Source organism: Aptenodytes patagonicus, chromosome 2, assembly GCF_965638725.1.
Source record: "Aptenodytes patagonicus chromosome 2, bAptPat1.pri.cur, whole genome shotgun sequence".
In the NCBI taxonomy this organism is placed as follows: Eukaryota; Metazoa; Chordata; class Aves; order Sphenisciformes; family Spheniscidae; genus Aptenodytes; species Aptenodytes patagonicus.
In genome coordinates, this window is record NC_134950.1 from 22,054,257 (window position 1) to 22,072,676 (window position 18,420).

General features: G+C 41.3%; 1 protein-coding gene across 1 annotated transcript in view; it reads left to right on the forward strand.

The window, feature by feature from the left end:
- The first annotated feature begins 7,045 nt into the window (after positions 1 to 7,045).
- LRP12 (LDL receptor related protein 12) overlaps positions 7,046 to 18,420 on the forward strand; it is a 53,918-nt gene continuing 42,543 nt past the window's right edge. The window contains exon 1 of the mRNA XM_076329252.1: positions 7,046 to 7,346. Within this exon, the coding sequence (XP_076185367.1) occupies positions 7,268 to 7,346 (79 nt within the window). The 5' untranslated portion in view covers positions 7,046 to 7,267. The remainder of the gene's footprint in view (positions 7,347 to 18,420) is intronic.

Here is an 18,420-nt window from a genome sequence, read left to right on the forward strand (position 1 = left end):
GGCTAACCTGTGGGTTATGTTAAGGTCTTACTACAGTTAGTTAGATGATCTGACTTACAGTTCTCATAAACCTTCACCTAAGAGATATCATTGCTTTCAGATTTAAGACTGGAGTTCCTCTTGCCAAATCTGGTTCAGTCATACATTAAGAGCCAAATTATGACTTTGAAGGATTGTTTCCACTGGATGGGACAATGGAAAGGAAGAGTAATACTGAAGTAATGTAATCCCTCTCTGAACATCTAGCTCCTGTAGGGGTTCCTCCCTTTGAAGCCAGCAGCTATCCTACAAAGTGCTCATGCCCACCTCTACAAGTTTACACCCCATGGTTTTCTTCAAATTGCAACTCACATCTATGAAATGGCATTAGGTACGGCTAAGCCAAACAAAACCTGCTAAGAATTTTAAAATGGCAACATCCCAACTTCCCTTGTGTAAGAAAACCAAAGCACTTCAGTCTTGGTCCTGGAGAACTGCAGAAATCAGTTTTAGCACGTATTGGGGAAGGAGACTGGCTTAAGTTCCTGAATGCACTAAAGGGCTGCAGAGGTCCTCTGGCTGAGATCCTGCCCTACGACTCGAAGTCCTCTGCTTGGAGGTTATGGGTGCACATGACAAACAGATGATCTGGAACCGTGGCTAAAGATTAGCTGCACTCAACAAGATAAAAACATCTATTTAGGCAAAATATTAACACATCAAGTTGGTTGTGTTTTCTTCCAGCCCTGTCAACATGCAGAACATGATTACCGCTATAAAACTAGAGTTCATTCTGCTTCTTTGAACTTTGGGCTATACTTTAGAAGTAGTTCACTACTTCAGACTTCATGCTGTTTCTTCCTTAATGACCAGTGGGGACATGATGTGCATGTGCAGGCCAGATGAAGGAGGTTCTAATTTAACCTAATTAAAAATCAAGAATATTAACAGTGTCAGTATGGAGCCTGAAAAGATAATTGCTTTAAAAATTGTGTGTAAGAAAAAATAAATTGAATTCAGAAAATGAAAAATTCCACAAAAAAACCTGTAGGCTTTTTAACAGCTCCTTCCACACCAGCTAATTAGCCTCTTAGGTTTTGAAAGCTGCTCGTGAAATGTTCTGTTAGTATTAAAGAGATTTTCTGGGGTTTTTTGCAATCATGAAGTCTGTTGCCTTGGCTTTTTCTTTCCTTTGGCATATTCAGGTTTTTTGCCTTTCTCTTCCCCTTGGTCTTTGGGTTTGTTTGCTCTAAAATTAAAATAGTATTAACAGTTTAGCTCTTCATTCTATCCATGAATCAGCTGAATAGTTGTGCTCTTTCTGTGATTTGATAATTATTCAAAATTATTTGAAAGTTTTATACAAATATCTTTGCTTATAAAGTAATTGTTTTGACTAAACTTTAAAGTCAGGCTTTTCTTGTGGGTTTATTATAATGTTTTATAGATCAATGTTATACATGTGTAAAAAGCGTATAGGTTTTTAAAAGAGATTGTAGTGATAGAAGTTTTTTCCAGGTATCAGCTAGCAGATCCTGAGAAGCTAAATCCAAAGGTAAGAGAATAGCTGCTAAGAGCAGCCGTAAGTCTCATGACTGGAGTGAAGGACTAGATTTTCTTCTGAGATGTGATGTGACTATGGACTCAGATTCTCTCCTATCTTCTCATACTGTTCAACCACTTTAGATAACCACTGATGCTTCTCTAGTGCACTGGAAATCCTGTAGTAAAATAAATGCTAATATTAAGCCACTTCTGGGGCTGTTATTAAGGATGCAAGCAGAGGAATGAAGGTATCACCACACTTGTTGATTTTTGCCTGCCATCTAGATCCACATTACTCCAGTAAGAGTTAAGCTGCTTTAGTTAACAGTAAGGAAAGAACAAAAGCAGTTTTAACAGCGGTGGTGTTACCATGTTGTAGGTACTCACCTAAGCATTATGTGACACAGTGTAATTGCAGGCTGAATTAGGTCACGCTTTGTCACATGACTTATTCCAAATTGAAGTTCCTTCTGTCTGATTGTCCTTGCAGCAGCAGCAACGTACTTTAATAAATGAACAAGCTTGGGCAACATTTACAGAAATGTCTAAAACTACAAAATTAGTCAATAGCAATTCATGCAGCATATGACAGAAGTGCTATCATTGTCAGGGAAACTACAGAGCCTGTGACTACAACTCATGATTTAATCTGAACAGTCAGTTGAACATAAAACAGTTGTAATAATATTTAAAGCATAATATCTGATACATATAAGAGAGACAGTCCAGATTCAGATGACTAATAAGAAAACATAACTTCTGTTACATTAGGGACATGAATTACTTTTAACTGAGGTAACAGATTTTGTAGGCAGTTCTTAAAACTTGCTTGTACACAAATCCCTTTCTCCTGTGGGGGATCCAGTTACTCTGTTTAGATTCTAGGCAAAGAGCTTACAAACTGTCTACAAATCTACAGTCCCCAGGTGATAAAGCATGGAAAAAGAGCACTGACTTACTTCAAGTGCTCTGCAGTGGTTTGAAGAAACCAATGTGAATCCCAGAAGCAGTTAGTGGACCACGCTGCTTAAGCTAATATGCCCTACAAAATTAGTCTGGGTGCAAGTTACAAGGATGCAGCTACACTGTCACTGGCTCCAGACATACTTAATTTGCAGTTAACCGAGCTATATTTGGACTGTTTTCCAGTGCACAACATGCAGCATGTTCTCTGTACAGTCCTTAGCATAATGGGACACTACTCTTGATTGGCCTCTAGACTGCACAGTGATACTAATAATAAATACCAGGGAAATGAATGATCACTTAACACATTCGATATATTTTCTCCAGCATGCAACAGCAATACTAATATGTACACCAGCACAACACAAGCAGATTCTGATGTACGATATATATATTTTTAACACAATGGCCTTGATCCTGACATTTCTGGCACCATCTACTGTCTTTCATCATTTTGCAGTGAAGTTACATAGGGTACTCTAGATTTGAGGTAGCTGTGGTCTAGTATTAAAAATAATGTAGAATAAAAATCTAGTTTATTAGCACTCTTTAGACAACTGCTGTGCAAACAATTGTTTGTTAAAAAAATAAAAATCACTCAATAGACGGAACAAATAATTTTTGTCCCAGTCTTCATACGCTGTGCTGCAAAACAAATGCAAGTCTGGGAGAGAAATCCACTTCCTCTGCTGCCTACTTTTTCATACTTTAAGTTTATAAATAATTGTTTTGGAAAAATTAATATTACAAAATAAGAATACTTCAAATTCCATTGATGTCCTTTTTGTGATAAAGTACTTGAGTTCTTCTGCAAAAACAGGTAAAGAAAAATTCAGATGTGGTAGCGGTCTCACCAAAAATTAAACACTGGTACTGTTCAGTACCAACATTTCATATGACCTTACCTGAAGGAAGGATATAGGGCAGAAAGTAATGAGATTGGTAAAGGAAAACTACTGTTATTTCATTCAGCTGAGATCTAGTCAACATCTTAAATTGTCCCATTCTTATTGTATATTAAAATGTCGCCGAGAGGTCCCAACCAGGACTTGGCATTAGAAAGACGTACTATAAGATTGTCTCCTACCATTTTACAGACAGTCAGAGCAGGAACAGAGAGAAAGGAAAGAACTGGGGAGAACTTTTACAATGGGTCATAAAATGCTCTTAGATCTGGGGGTGGCATTTGCTAACAGTATAGTCTGAAGGGATGAAAGAAAGGGAGAACTGATGAGGAAGGGGTATGAAGAGAAAAAGAGAAGATGGTGAGAAGGAAGTGCATGTGGCAGGCAGCGAAGTGAAGCTGAAGCGACTGTAAACAACCAATCATTAAAAATAAAACAATGTTGAAAGTAAAACTACAGGGGGAAAAATCATACGCTGATATCATCAGTGGGTGCCTGATAATTCTTGCTGAAGCTGCGTCAGTAGCTTCACGTGCCAACCTTGAGGTTCAGACAGAAGAATGACTGCCTGTTACAACAATCTTGGTTTGGTTCAAGGTGAACCATGTGTGCACTTTCAGGATGTTTTATCTTCACCTGCCTTCAAATACAAAAGAAAGACGGTGTCAACTTCTGTGCCAGCTTAAAATGATTCCTATTGATAAACTTTTATTAGTCATCTTCAGATAAGAGTAAAAACCAAACCAAACAAAAAAATGCAGTCATGATTAGCATTTCATGTATATCAAGTTACGGCTATGATTTACTTCGTACTTTTCAGACATAGGAGAAACTATATTCTTCTCCCCAAACATCAAAGAGATTAAGACAGACAACTCTTGGCAGAGGCCAACAGAAGGAGCAGCAAAAAAAAAAAGGAGTAAGACTTTACTCAGATAACTTTGCTAGGAATTAAGTCTTTTGAAATACTTTAAAGTTCATAGATTTGGTGAACTTGCTAAGGGTGCGACATGGGAAGATGTTGCTTGACATCCTGAGTGTCTTATCTGGACTACTAACAGATTCTCTCCCCTGGACTTACAAGATCCAGCTCATCTCATATGCAGGCAAACTGCTCCTGCAGAGGTTTTTTCTCTAGATCGTTACTTCAGTATGTCACCTTTTGCTTGCCAAGCTCCTTTAGTACTGAGGCAGGACTCTTTTGCATATCATCCTTCGCTCTGCATCTTTGAGAACAATGTTGAAATTAAGCACATGATGCCAGGGGTTGATGCTTTGCTCTCTGCTGCCATGAATGATCAACCTGGGTACATGGTAAAGGGTAGCCACTTGTTTGTGCAAGTGATTGAAAGCAGTTTCGCCAACAGAGATATTTGGGTTGTTTGGAATAGCATTTAATCTGAAAAGATAATCACTGTTGTCTTCTTTGTTACGCAACTAAAATCTATGGAAAGAGAATCATATCACATCTCAATAGCATACAACTGGGTGGTAGAAACTGGGTTGAACTAGACAGACAAAAATAACTTTGGGAGGAGTGAAGGAAGGGTATGGATCGTGTGCTGATTTGTTTAATGTTGACCTATCTCTATGGCAGAGTTTAACAGGTTCCAGTAAGGACTTGCACCCAGCACATACAGCTGTAATTACTGTGGGAGGGTTAGAAGTCCCTGTGTATTCATAGGCTCTGTGTGGTGTCTGTTCATAAAAGCTGTAATTGTCTCTCTCGGTAGCTACAGACCAGACTTCCTGAGCATCGTTCCAGTGCCCCATTGTTAACAATTAAAAACAAAAAGAGGAATGGGATACACTGGGTGGAAAATAGGACATCTGAGGTTTCACTGAAGAAGTTGGTTAGACTTGCAAGTAGAAAGAAACCAAAAAGATTGTTGGCTAAGATGCTGTGAATGCTTTACTTATTTGTATAAACCTATAAAGGTTGTGTTTTCTTCTCCTTTAAAGTGTTAATTTTGTATGCATACTCATGGCTTCTGAGACGTGAACAGTCACATCCCTCATAGGTTCAAATTGTGACTGGACAAATTTACTGAAAAATAATCCATTGAGAACTACTAAACTCAATGATACCATCTCTAGTACAGGGTGTTCCTGAGCCACAACTTCTCAGAGAGCTGGAGAGCATTCATGCTTGTCTGGTTTACCTTCCTTCTTTGGTGACTATTATTAATGTTGCATCTTCATCCAGATGCTCACCCTTAAAAAAAACTCTCCTCCCTCCCAAAAAAGACATCCCCCCAATATACTTCTCTTCCTTCCCAAATAGATGGGGATTGGGAAATAAATGTGGGAGAAATCAGAGAACAACAAATGAAAGGAAATGGCCTCAAGTTGTGCCAGGGCAGGTTTAGATTGGGTATCAGGAAAAAATTCTTCACCGAAAGGGTTATCAAGCATTGGAACAGGCTACCCAGAAAAGTGGTTGAGTCACGCATCCCTGGCGCTTAGGGACATGGTTTAGTGGTGGACTTGGCAGTGTTAGGTTTATGGTTGTACTCGATGATCTTAAGGATCTTTTCCAACCTAAATGATTCTATGAAAAATGAGAGGAATGAGGAGAAATAGCATAGAGCACTCCTCATAGCAGTCACCATGTGTGGAGCAAGAACTTTGGTCTGATCCAACACATCTGTTCTCATGGTATAGCTATGAAGCCCTACCAATGTAAGTTAACTTTTGTTTTTCTCAGGAATGGTTGTATTGTGTTTTTCCAAGTAGATCAGTTGATCTAGTAGAACAGAGGCAGTAAACACGTCTCCCAGTTTGCAACAGGCACTGCAAAATTCAAGCTAAATATAGAAGTTGCGCTGTGAATCCCACTCGCTTTTAACACTCAAGTTAAACAACTGAGTGCAATAGATAACTGTGCAACAGGAAAACGGTGTCATTAAAGGGTGGAAGATGGGCAATCGTAATTGAACTGAAAGGGTCACAAGGAATTTCTATGGGGTCCATAATTTCGGATGCTATGCATCTACAGCAGTTACACTTTTTGCTCCCACGGTAGTTTTTCAGTCTCACTGGTGAAATGCAGACGTGGAGGTCAGAAACACAGCGGCCGCCAGCTGACGGGGTATCTCTGTGCTTTATAGATTGGGTTTGATTTCACACAGAGAGTTTTCTTCAGGGCAGAGAGCCAGGACACCCAAATACCCATGTGGTTATTTTGCGTGTAAGCCGGGAATCCAGGCTGCTCTGCCGCCGTAGTGACGGGAAGATTCACCCTCCCTCCCCCGTTTGAACCCTCCTCCTCCTCGGACGCTTCCTCGGGTCAGCGACACGGCGGCGCGGCCCGGGCTGACAGGCCGGCCCCCGGGACTCAGGCCCGGGAAACACGGCCTCGGCTGAGGGGGGCGGCGGCTCCCGGGACGGGGTGGGCAGAGCGCTGCCAAGGGCGGGCCGAAACCTGGCGGCGGCGACGGAGGAGGAGGAGAGGGAGGCGGTTGCGGGGCGGCGCCGCGCCGGAGCGTGGCGGCCCGGGCCCTCCCCCGCCGTCTGGGGGCCGCTGCTCCGCCCCGCTCGCCCGCCCGGCCCGCGGCTGCCGGGAGCGACTCCATGCGCTCGGGCCGCCAGTGCGCAGCCGCGGCGGAGCCCAGCCGGGGAGGAGGAAGCGGCGCGGCGCGGGGGGAAGGAGGCCGAGGCCGGCGGAGGTGGCGGTGGCGGCTCATGGCTCCGCGGGCGGGCGGATGAGGCGCGGGTGTGCGGGCTGCTAGCGCTCCCCGAGGCGGCAGCTCCGGTGGGCGAGGGGGCGAGGCGCGGCCGGCCCCTCTTGCGGCGGCGGCGGCTCCGGCTCCGTGTCGGAGGCGCGGCGGTGGCAGGTCCGGCTCCTCGTCGCCTCCCTGCGGGCTGGTGTTATGGCCCCTTGGGGGAGCGCAGAAGGCTCCCCGGCTTGGAGGTCAGCGCAGCTCCTGCTCCTCGTCGTCTCCTGCTGCGGTAGGTACCGGGGGAGTGACGCCACCCGTCCGCCTCCGTCCCCCGGGCCGGGAGGCGGCCGCCCGCCGCGGGGGAGGGGGAACAAAGCGGCCTTTCTCCCGGCCGGCCTCCGGCGGCGCGGCGGCCCCGGCCGGCGGCGGGGTCCCTCGGCCCGCCCCGGGCCCTGGCGCCTCCCGGGACCGCTGCCGCCTTCCCCGCGGCGGCCCTGCTGGTGTCCCCGTACTTCTCCTTCCCCGCCCTCAGCCCCGTCCTCCCCTCCGAGCTCGGCTGCTCCGGGACTCGCTCCGGGTTTTTTCCTATCTGTGGGAGTGGGCGGAAATCTCCTCAGGGAAGTCCTTAAAACTGAGGCTGGGGTTTGGCCCGGCTGCCCTGGGCTTTCTCTCTGGCAGATGTACGTTGCCGGCAACTCCGGAGTTGGTGTGGGGCCGCGCAAACAAACCAACCCCAAATCCTCTGAGTCACGAATAATCGCTGTCTGTGGATAATGGGGATGCTTGGGAGATGTTCCACGTCCGGCCGGGCTGGGACGGATGCGGCCTGGTGTCAGGGGGCAGGACGAGCCCCTCAGAGGGCCGAGGCGCTGCGGGGACGGGGGCTGGCGCTGTGTGATGAGTTTGTGACACATCAGCACAGGCCTTGAAGCCCTTCCAGGGACCTCTGCTTCTGCTCAGCCTGCTTCAGTTCATACCCGAATGGCATTTCATTTATGGTTGTAAAACCATCTTTAAACAGAACTGCTAACGAAAAATACTTGTGAAAATGTGTTAGGGAATGTACTGTACTTATGTTGGTTTTTACAGTATGTAAGTGGCCCAGTGATACATGATAGGTCAAAACGCAGATACTTGACAATGAGAGTCGTCGCATGTTTTCTCACGGAGTTGTGTTTGTTTTACGAACTCGAGCGTAGGTTGTGTGCGTGGGCCTCCGACGTGGAAGCAGCCTTTGGCACAGAGCTGGGCATGTGCCTTGCTCTGAGGAGGACAGCGACAGGGGCCCTGATTTAGCAGTTTCTTAAGTAGGTGCCTTTGCTTTAAACATGTGATTGAGCATATGAAATATTTTGGGTTTGTCTGTGCAAAGGGCTTTGTCCAGCCCATGCCTGTCCTGCAAAGATCAGTGCAAGCTCTTAAGTGTAGATGTACCATGAAAATTTGTGAGAACATCTTGTATTTACATGAGTAGAAGTAAGGTAGGCTTCTTCAAACAGAACTACAGTTACACCAGTACCTGTAACTGAATAGTTACACTGGTATAAGTTACTTTTTGAGGGGGCCTACTTGCATGAACTAAGCGAGGTACTGACCAATCTTTTAAATGCACACAAAGTCAAGGAAAAGAGTTTTAATATCTATATAGGGTATTAAAAATTTCATATGTCAAAAGCTAAAGTGGAAGAATGACTGGAAAGGAGTTGGCTTATGGTAGAGCAGGAACTGGTAGGGAGAATCTCAAGTCTGGATACGTTAAGCTGTCCTTATGTTTGTATACTTAATGTACTTGAGAAATTTAACTTCTGCGCGAAGGTTTTTAACAAATGCTGTGTTTGTTCATTATACTCATGACAGAATTGAAGTAAAAAGTAAAAATTATAAGTGTCATGATATACCTCATCAGCCTGACTTCAGTAGATAGATTCGGATTGTGATGCTGTAACTTAGGCAGTACTGTCAGCATTTCCACTGTAAAATTTAAACCACAAGCACAATCTTTAGTTAGAGAAAAAACAACCAAATAAAATTCTTGCTGAATAACATTTTTCATAGACCTTTAATCAAGGCTTTCCAAAGTTCAACCAAGAACGAAGGCTCCATAAGTTTCTTTTGCCTTGCTGAAAACACATCGCCATCCGTTATCGCCACTGCCAAGAAGGAGAAGCTGCTTCCAATTTCGATCCGTGTGCTGCCTCATCCTCATGAGGGATTAGTTTCTCCTAACAGTTTTTGGTATAAATGTCTGAAGTTCTGACCCGTTCACTGCTCGAAGGAAAGGAACTTTCTCCTCCCTGGGCTAGAGCATCCAAAACAAAAGCAAGCATTCGCTGTGTAGTGTAGCCCTATCTTAAGCTGTCATTTTGGTTTCTCCTGTTTGTTTCTTTTGGGAGAAGGAGGTGGTAGTGGGAAATATTCCCTATTAAAGCATTTTACCTTCCTGTACAACTGCTTTTAGCTCTTCCAAACTAAACTAATTTAATATTGGCATGAATTTGATCAAGGCATTGCTGACAGCAGAGCTCTGGACTGTGATGTTGATCCTGAGCAGAGGCTTGTAGATACCATTATGTTACTGAGTGTTAAGGCTTTGAATACAGTAGGCGGTACTCGAGGTAAATGCACGCTTGGAAGAGCAGTAGTGCATCACTTTGGTTGCCTTCCGTTACGCAGTTGCACAGCTATAATATCTAGAATTTTCCGCTAATTAAAGTACTAAATTCACCAAGGTTGATATGTGGGCATTGAGCTCTCCAGAGAATGTTTCTCTGTTTCCCTGTAGTTAGTGATTTTTTCAAACCTTCCTTCTGATGATGACTATAATTATAAAAAATTGAGAAGGAGGAATACTGATGAGTGAAATATTGGAATAGCACCGACTAAGGAAAATTATAGCTTGGTGGGGTGTTGGGCAATGGTATTTGTTTTTAATATGTCTGGCCTTCCTGTTGGCTTGAGAGTTTTATATCCAAGAAATAATTGACCGTATGTGTGTCTATATAATCCTGGCATGGCTTTTAGTGGGACAAATATGAAGACATTTCTGCATATCTCAAAGGCCCTAACAGTTATCTGAGTTCAAAACAGAACCGCATGTGGCGCAAAGTAGTTTCTTTAGGGGAAAATGTCATTTGAGAAATTGATCCTGTTCTTGAGGGCAATATTTTTCAGACCAAAGTTTGATGATTGATCAACTGGCAATCAAATGAATCTTATTTGTTTTCTTGTTAAAACACAAGCTTAGATTAGAGAACTGAATTCCTCATGTTACCATTTTGTTTAATTTTTATTTAACCCTTGGCAGGATGATGGTTTATATCTTACTGGTACTGTGATGCAGCATTTTCAGGACCAGTTTGGGAGGGATTCGTGTTCCACAGCAGAGGCTGAGTTATGAAAAGTCTCTGAGGTGGCACAGTGCAAAAGCTAGGATGTGCCTTCCTCCGGAACAGAGTCCGGATGCGTAGGTACTTGGCTTCTTCATATTTCTGGAAAGTCGACTTTTTTATAGTCTTAACTATACTTGTCACCCCGATATATTAATTTGAATTTCTGTCCCACTGAACAGAAGACTACAGGAAACTTTTATAGTGTTCTGTATGGTAGGTAAATTTCTCTGCTTCTGGCTTCACCAGATGTAATGAGCATCAAAGAAAAGTATTTACAGTAATAGGACGGCAAGACTAAAACAGTTCTAAGGTAGAAGTGGGGGCAAATAGAGATCAGTCTTAACTCTCCTTATCTCCAGGATGGGTTTGGCTTTAGTGAGTACTTCTTGAAGCACCAATGACTGAGAAACATTAGCAGAGGTCAGAAAATTATTATTCCCAAAAACTGTAGTTGAAACAATGTTGTATGTTACTACTGAGATTGCAATGCTTTTGACATTATTCTGGCCCATTGAAGAAAGACATACTACACTTATATAAGCTTTAAAACACTTAGTTTTGGGTTAGAACCATTCCAGGTTTCTGTGGTACAAATGTTACTTGAGATTACAATGAGACTATATATATAATTCATTGTTCATTTGGTTTTGAGATAAGGCAGGTAAAATTGTCATAAAAGTTCACTGGTCAGGACCCAAATTTTACTTACATGTCAGTTTGCTAATGATGGTATGAGGAAGAATAAATAATTCTTCAGATTTTTTCACCTTCTTTGAAAGAACAGTCTGAGTCATGTAAGCAAATAAAGTCTGCCAGCCAGTTTATTTAATTTTCTAAAGAAGTTGAACTATAAAGCCAGAACGGACTGTCCTAAAGGAATGGCTTGGCTTAATAAATTATTGTACCTTAAACTCTTGAATATCACTCTTTAGTGATACTTTTGTGATATACTGAACAGACATATTTTGCTAAGCTCTAAATCATACTATTGGCAAAACTGCATTTAATTTATTAGAATGGTTTTGTAGTCCTTGAAGTGAAAATGTCCAAATTTTAGTGCCACAGAAATTTATATTGTTTAATAAGTTGATCATATGTCAAGTTGTGCAAGTACATGCATATTCAACTGGCTGTTCAGAGCCACAGTTAAGTCTGTAGTCAAAGTATCTATGAGGTCATGTAGACAATATTTAAAGCAGTGTTCATTCAAGGGGAGAAGAAAAAACCCACATCCTAGACAACCTCGTAGCAAAAAGAGTTTGAAAATTTGATCTAAGGTAGTTGGTGTGGTTGTTGTTATGCACTAAATGAGAACATTATCAGCCAGAGGAAGAGCAGAGAGGTACTTGTAACCGGAATCAGGACAGAAGCCACCTGACTCCATTCCTGTCATCAGAGCAAAGCATATAATTAGCATGGCTTTTGGGGCTGTTTCTGTCATTGCTAGGAGAGGAAGAGCTCTGCTGGGTTCGTGTTGGAAAGGCCCTACTTTGCTTTAGTCACTCCTATTTTAGTATCAAATAGATGTAAACTGTATGGGTATTATTTTCAACTAAGCCCTAAGTACACTATTTTGTGTTTGTCCTGACTAAAACTTGCAATTATGATCAGTCTTGTGGTTCGTTAACAGATCTCAAATTTTTAAACTTAGTATCTTTGGTATGTTAGCTACATCCCTCCACACATGACTTATCTTTTACCATCGCCTCAGTTTCCCAAGCTGTAGACATTATTTTCATACTTGTTAAGTATAATTCACTAATTTCCTTACAGTTTTTTAAAAATTCATTAGTACTGTTTGTACTGTATAAATAATGTGGGTTTGCTTTTCTAGATGTCTCTGCATTTTCCAGTTTTAGTGTTCCATTTATATTGTCCCAGATAGTTAATGATACTGGAACAGCTGAGATACACTCATTCAAATAATGCCTAGCTAGGTGATTTGTCAACAACCTGCGATTTTTTTGGCTTGTATGCATTTCAGAATTACTAGCTGTAACATTGTGCAGTACCAATTATTACTGAGGTGTCAGTTGGTCGGCAAGATTCAGCCTACTTAGTTTACACGGTTGTAAGAAAGCACTGGGCACCAATGCATTTGATACTATGGAAGTTGGTTGTAGATCCTAGTTCCTGTGTTTAACCCCTCAGTAGAAATAAATGCTTCAAGTGGCTTATAGCAGGCTATATGATACCATACTCTGAAGAACTGTGTTGTTCTGACTACCTTTTTTTGGTGTGTTTATTTTCTACACTTGATTTTTTGCCACAGTTGTTAGTTCACTAATGCTTTATTACATGAAGGTTTACGGTTGCATTGAAATATATAGTATTGATTCTTGTGAGTATCTAAGTTTAAACTACTAAATTTAGCATAATTGACAGATCAGTGCAAATACTTTCAAAAGCACTATATTAAATTGTGGTTCTGACTTGTTTCTCTGAATAGATGCTTTAAATTTGGATATACTATAACTTTTGCTACATTGTTAACGTGTTGATGATGTCTTTTTAGCAAGGCAAGCATATTTAGTAGCTATCTGCTAGTTTTTTTTTCCTGATGTTCTATTTGACGCTCTGAATTTTATGTTATCAGGGAATTCCTGTATAACTTTCTCATCTGTTTTGCGAGGAACAACTTTCTGGAACTAGTCAGGGAAAAAAAAAGCTTAGACTCTTCCCCCCCGCCCCCGACTTGTTTGTTATTGGATCAAAAGTAACATAGGAAGCAAGACTAAGAGCCCCAAAAAATTTAAGAAAGCTTACAAGTAAGCATATTTTGAAGGGGAAAAAAAAGGTCACTCAAAAACATTTGGTTTAGTAGCTGGAGTTGTCATAAGATGATCTCTCTCTTCATTTAAGTATCTTGTGACTTGTCAGTACTTTCCCAGATACCTTTAGTTGGTTGTGGAATTTTTTGATGTGCAAGAAAGCTGAACTTGCTCGCTCTTACAGTGAACTATAAACTTTCAGCAAAGCAATGAAAGTGGACTAGTTGTGTTTCTCTGTAAGTGGAAAGTACACTTGAACTATGTATTAGGATGTGAACTGCATGTTTTCACCCATCTGATTGTGTGTCTGTAATTCATGACTACCCTTCCCCTAACCTCTGAGATGTTTCCTCTGCTAAGTGGAAGCCCCTGGGACTGACACCAGGTAACCAGAGCAGACTTTTTAAGTCAGTTGCAGCCAGAAAACAGTAGAGTGATCCTCTAATAAGCAGTGTGAGCACGCTTTGGCATGTGGTGGAAGTCTATAATGAAGTTGCTTGTGTTTAAAAGTTAGGAAAAAATGACTGCTAGAAGCTCCTGTAACTTGGTTTTATTACTCCAGCTTTGTATGAACCTATTGGGAGACATAGATAGGTCCCTCTGAAAGTACAGATTGTGAGAATAGTACTTTCATGAAAAAAAATTGGATTTTGTTTTTCCTCTAGTTTATACAGTGTTACTAGTAATAAGTTTGTTCTAGTCAGTGATGTCTCTTAAAAATTTAGTGACCTTACTCATTTAAGGAACTGCTCCTTTAGAAAGAACTTCTTAGTAACTGAAGGTGAGCAGTTTAGAACAGAAAATGGAAGTCTTGTTGATGTGTCTTGTAGAGGGAAGGCATGCACTTACATTCATGTGCTCTGGTTTCTAGATTTTAGCTGTATATGAATTTTCATAAGACTTTGGTTAGCGCCTTTTTCTTCTACACTTTACAAAGCGTATTAGAATCCAATGAATTAGTATACCCTGATAGGGTGTTTTCCTTCTATGAAATTGTATTTGAGTATCTCAAGTAAAAGGAAGTAAAAGCTTCAATTAGGAATGTTGTAGTAACTGGGACTGAGACAAATAGGTCACATGCAGTAAACAAATACATATATATGTGTTCCTCTTATCACATAGTTTTAAGTGGAGGCTTTAACCTTCCCCTCCTTTTTTCCTGCACATAGAGCTAAACGGAGTCCTTTCCAAAGAAAGACTGATTCTAGAGTCCTAATTAACATGCTGTTTTATTCATAATATTGTTGTATTTACTTCAGTCTGCTCTTCATACTACTAAGCAATTACATTTTTCCATTTGCTGTCTTCTAAAGAAGAGCTCAGAGAGAGTGCACAAGGATTTAACTCAAAATGCGTGTCTAAACCATATGGAAATATTTTAACTGGACTTGGGAGAGTATGTATCTCTCCCCCCCCCCCCCTTGATAATTTTTTAAAAGTATGGAAACAGAACATTTCTCCTTTCCAAGATGTAACCATTAGTGTAAATATTCTGAAAGAGATGCCTGTTGGTGTCTGTCAGAAAAATTAATGGTAAAATCATCAGTCACATGTCTCTTGATCACAGCGTCATGCAGCTGGAAGTACTGTCTGGGATGGATTCGTGTAATTAGTAGAAAGAGCTCCCCTCATCAGAGCACCTTCCATTGTTCACGTTTCCTATCTAAAGGTACTGAAGGAGCAACCAGTTCCATGGCTAAAGTTTAGCTAGTGTCTGTGGTTAGAGTTATTCAGTGAAGACTGGAGAGCTGGGATGGCAAGGGAGGGAAACATTGGGACGTCTTGGGAAGGCACGTTCACAGCTAAAGGTGGCAGAACCATTCTTCAGTGTGGAAGAGGAAGCCAAGCTGTCTTCTGGGAGAACAGCTGTTGTTTAAGAGGCTGTGCAAGTGGAAGGGAGGAAGGGAACCAGCCCTTTTATTTTAAGGGGTGTTACAGTGGCTGAGTGAGCATCTGATCAGTCTAAGAGGTTACTCTTACGAGTTATCAGCAAGCAAGAAAAGGGGTTTGAGTGCAGGAGGAGCTCAGGAATCACATGAGGTCTCGCTCAGGCCTTCCAGGTACTCTCGGGCAGGGGGATGTTATGGAAATGTTACATCTTTGCATTTTACCTGTGCTTTAGAAAATAAGTGGATGAACAAACAGAGGTTTTTGAGCATTTTGTAACTCGGCGTATGGCTTTTGTCGATGTTTTGAAACATCCTTTTTTGTGACCCTGCTGTGTTCCTCTTTCTGGCTGATACTGGCATTTGGCAATTGTGCGCTCTTTAGCAGCTTTACTGCTGGATGTGCCTGGGAGCTGTATGTTTCTAGAGTCCAGTTACTACTGACCTCCCTGTTGCTGCTGATCCAGCTAATGCTGTTTCCAGTGCCTGTTGCCTAGGTGTTGTCTAGCTTGTCTCACTGCAATCCCTGATTTCAAGTTATCTGTTGTGTCTGTCATCTGTGCACACTGTAACAAAGCTTCAGTGGTATCACAGTTCTAATGTAAATGGCAATGCAACATACCAAAGCTAACTGATAATGTTACTCCTCTCTTGTTAAGTTCACAATACCAGCTTTCTGTTCTTCATCCATTGTGGAAATCTGGGGGAGTACTGCCTGTACAGCTCTTTCGCCTTTACGCTGTAGATGAATAAGGCTTGGGAAAAGGACTATGCCTTTATTCTCTTGCCTGAGGGAGGAACACAGTCTGTTTTCCCCCCTACCTCTTGGAACCACACAGCTTGTGTGTGGTGCCTTTGGGGTCCATGAGGAGTTTTCCTGGAAGAAGAGATCCTGTGTTCTAAATGTGCAGATTAGGAGGAGCAGCAGTGCTGCAAACTGTCCTATGCAACGACATCCCCTGGGAATGACTCCCTTGCAAGTCAGATCAGCCCAGAGTGAAAAGTTAAGGTCATAGCTGGGGAGTTGAGAGACCCCACCTCTGCACTTCTTACTAACAGAAAGTTCTAGTAGTATTTGATAATGACTTTTTGAAATGAGTGTCATGAAATATTCAGCTGTACATCTGTCTTAAAATGTTAATTAGAAGTATGGAGGCCAGGAAGATGTATGTGGGAATCAATTGAGTAAGTCTACGTTTGAATCTCTTTCACCAGTTTTCTGGAACTGTCCCTAGTTTGTGGCTTTACAAAGGAGGTGGATCTGAACTCTAGATAGCTATTTAGAGTGTTGGACATGAAGGAATTCGGCATAAAATGCAATAGCTTTCAGAAATGATTAATGGCCAAAATAAAGCTGAATTTAATTTTTTAATCCAAGATCCTGCTTGCTGACCATACTGTACATTTGGGAGCCAATAAAGTGCTCAAAGCACCTAATTTGAAATAAGCATGCACAGTTTCTCAGGCATGTGTGTGTTATTCAAGTAAAATGATCACATCGAACAGTAGGTTTTTTCAAGGGAGATGAGTTGCTCTGATGGGAAGGAGCTCTCAGCTAGCTTTAAACTTGTGAGTTGTTGAACATAGTTTATAAATTATTGCTATGAATGTAAGGATCATGCCATCAGATTCTTATTAAGCAACTCCTTCATGCCTGTACTGAAATGCTGTGTACTTTGATGTATTTTTGAAGTGTCTGAAGATATTTTAATTTATTTAGACATATAATCAGAGTTTGTGTTTTGCAGTTTATGGGGTTCCATTGTTCTGGGTCTACTTTTCTCCCTGTATCTGGAAATCTGCTATTAAACTGGAAGGACGTGTACTTAAATGAGCGATATACTTCATTATATAAAAGCAGATAAATAGAAATTTGAACATGTAGGCATTTCGTTATATAAAAGCAGATAAATAGAAATTCGAACATGTAGGCATTATGTCTGACATTGATCTTGTACTTGTCACCATGCTATGTCACATTTTTTTCTATTTTAAAATTCAGTGCCTCCCTTTAAAAAGGGTGTAGGAGCAAGTGCTGAATTTTGTTAGCAGGTTGACTTAATAGAGTGGAATGTCTGCCTGTATATGTAATTTTTTACCCTTTATTTTACAGCTGAATTAGTGCATTGAAGCCTATTTATCCATTTTCCTTTTCAAGCTACATTCCTTAAAAAGGAAACCCATAGCTATTTGAGCCTTAGAACCTTTCTGTAGCAGTATAGAGTGAAGCATTCCCTGTTGTAGCATGATCATGATTATTTTGGGGAAAAAAAAAAATACTACCAAGTACCGTATTCTTCAGTTAAAATTCTTAAGAGATAGGATTTGTGTATTTGTGTAGGGCAGGCTAAGAACTTCTATCATTAATCCACAACTTTGTTTCCTAAACCAAGAGTAACTTGCTCTGTGCTTAAGGTTGTCTCCTGTTAGTTTTGTTGACCATTGGCTTAGCCCTTCCTTAGTGAAGTTAGTCATTGACTTAATCCATAATTCTGTGTCAGTGGGAGTTGACAAAATCAAGGTAGATCGTTGGTTTTCCAATGTGCGTTTGATTTTGTGTAAGTACTACTAAGTCCTGTGGTTTGCTTTGAATATGTATATACATATTTGGAAGGGGGAGAGTGTGGAATTTTAATCCACGCTCAGCCTTGACTTTGCTGTGCTTTGTTGTGATCAGTTTCAATTTTACTGCTGGCATCAGTAAGATCAAAGTCAAATCAAAACGAACTGCTTTTAAAAATGTAGTAAAATTGTTACCTGCACTTTGATGATTATAAGCAATGAAATTAACTTTAGACCGTAGGAATTTTCAGTGGCATGTTTATTAATTCAAAATTATCTTTATAAAAAGCTACATTTGAGAGTTTTACCCACCCAGGATTATTGTAGGCCATTTATCTCTGTTGTAGGTGGTCCCCATTAGAAACCTATACAGTTTGTTTTGCTTTGAGAGGACAAAGGCCAACAGGAGTGCCATCTGTACCATCACTTTTAGTCGCAGCAAGCCTAACAGTTACCTTCTGGGGACTGAACCCAGAAGTGAATACACAGATATCTTGAGAAATTATGTTGTCTTGGTGCCCCAACACTGGTAATGACTGAATCCATGTAAAAGTTGTCTTGTAATGTCAATGCCAAGCCTCTGACTGCTTCTGCAGATGATCCAGAAAGGAAAATCAAGTAAATAGTCAAGTGGATAACAATCAGTGGTGAAGTATAAACAGTGTAAGAATTTGCAAGTATTCTGTCTTCATAGTATCTACTTTATCACAAATAAGCCTTGCTCTTCAGTTTTGCAATCTGTATCAACCTGAAAG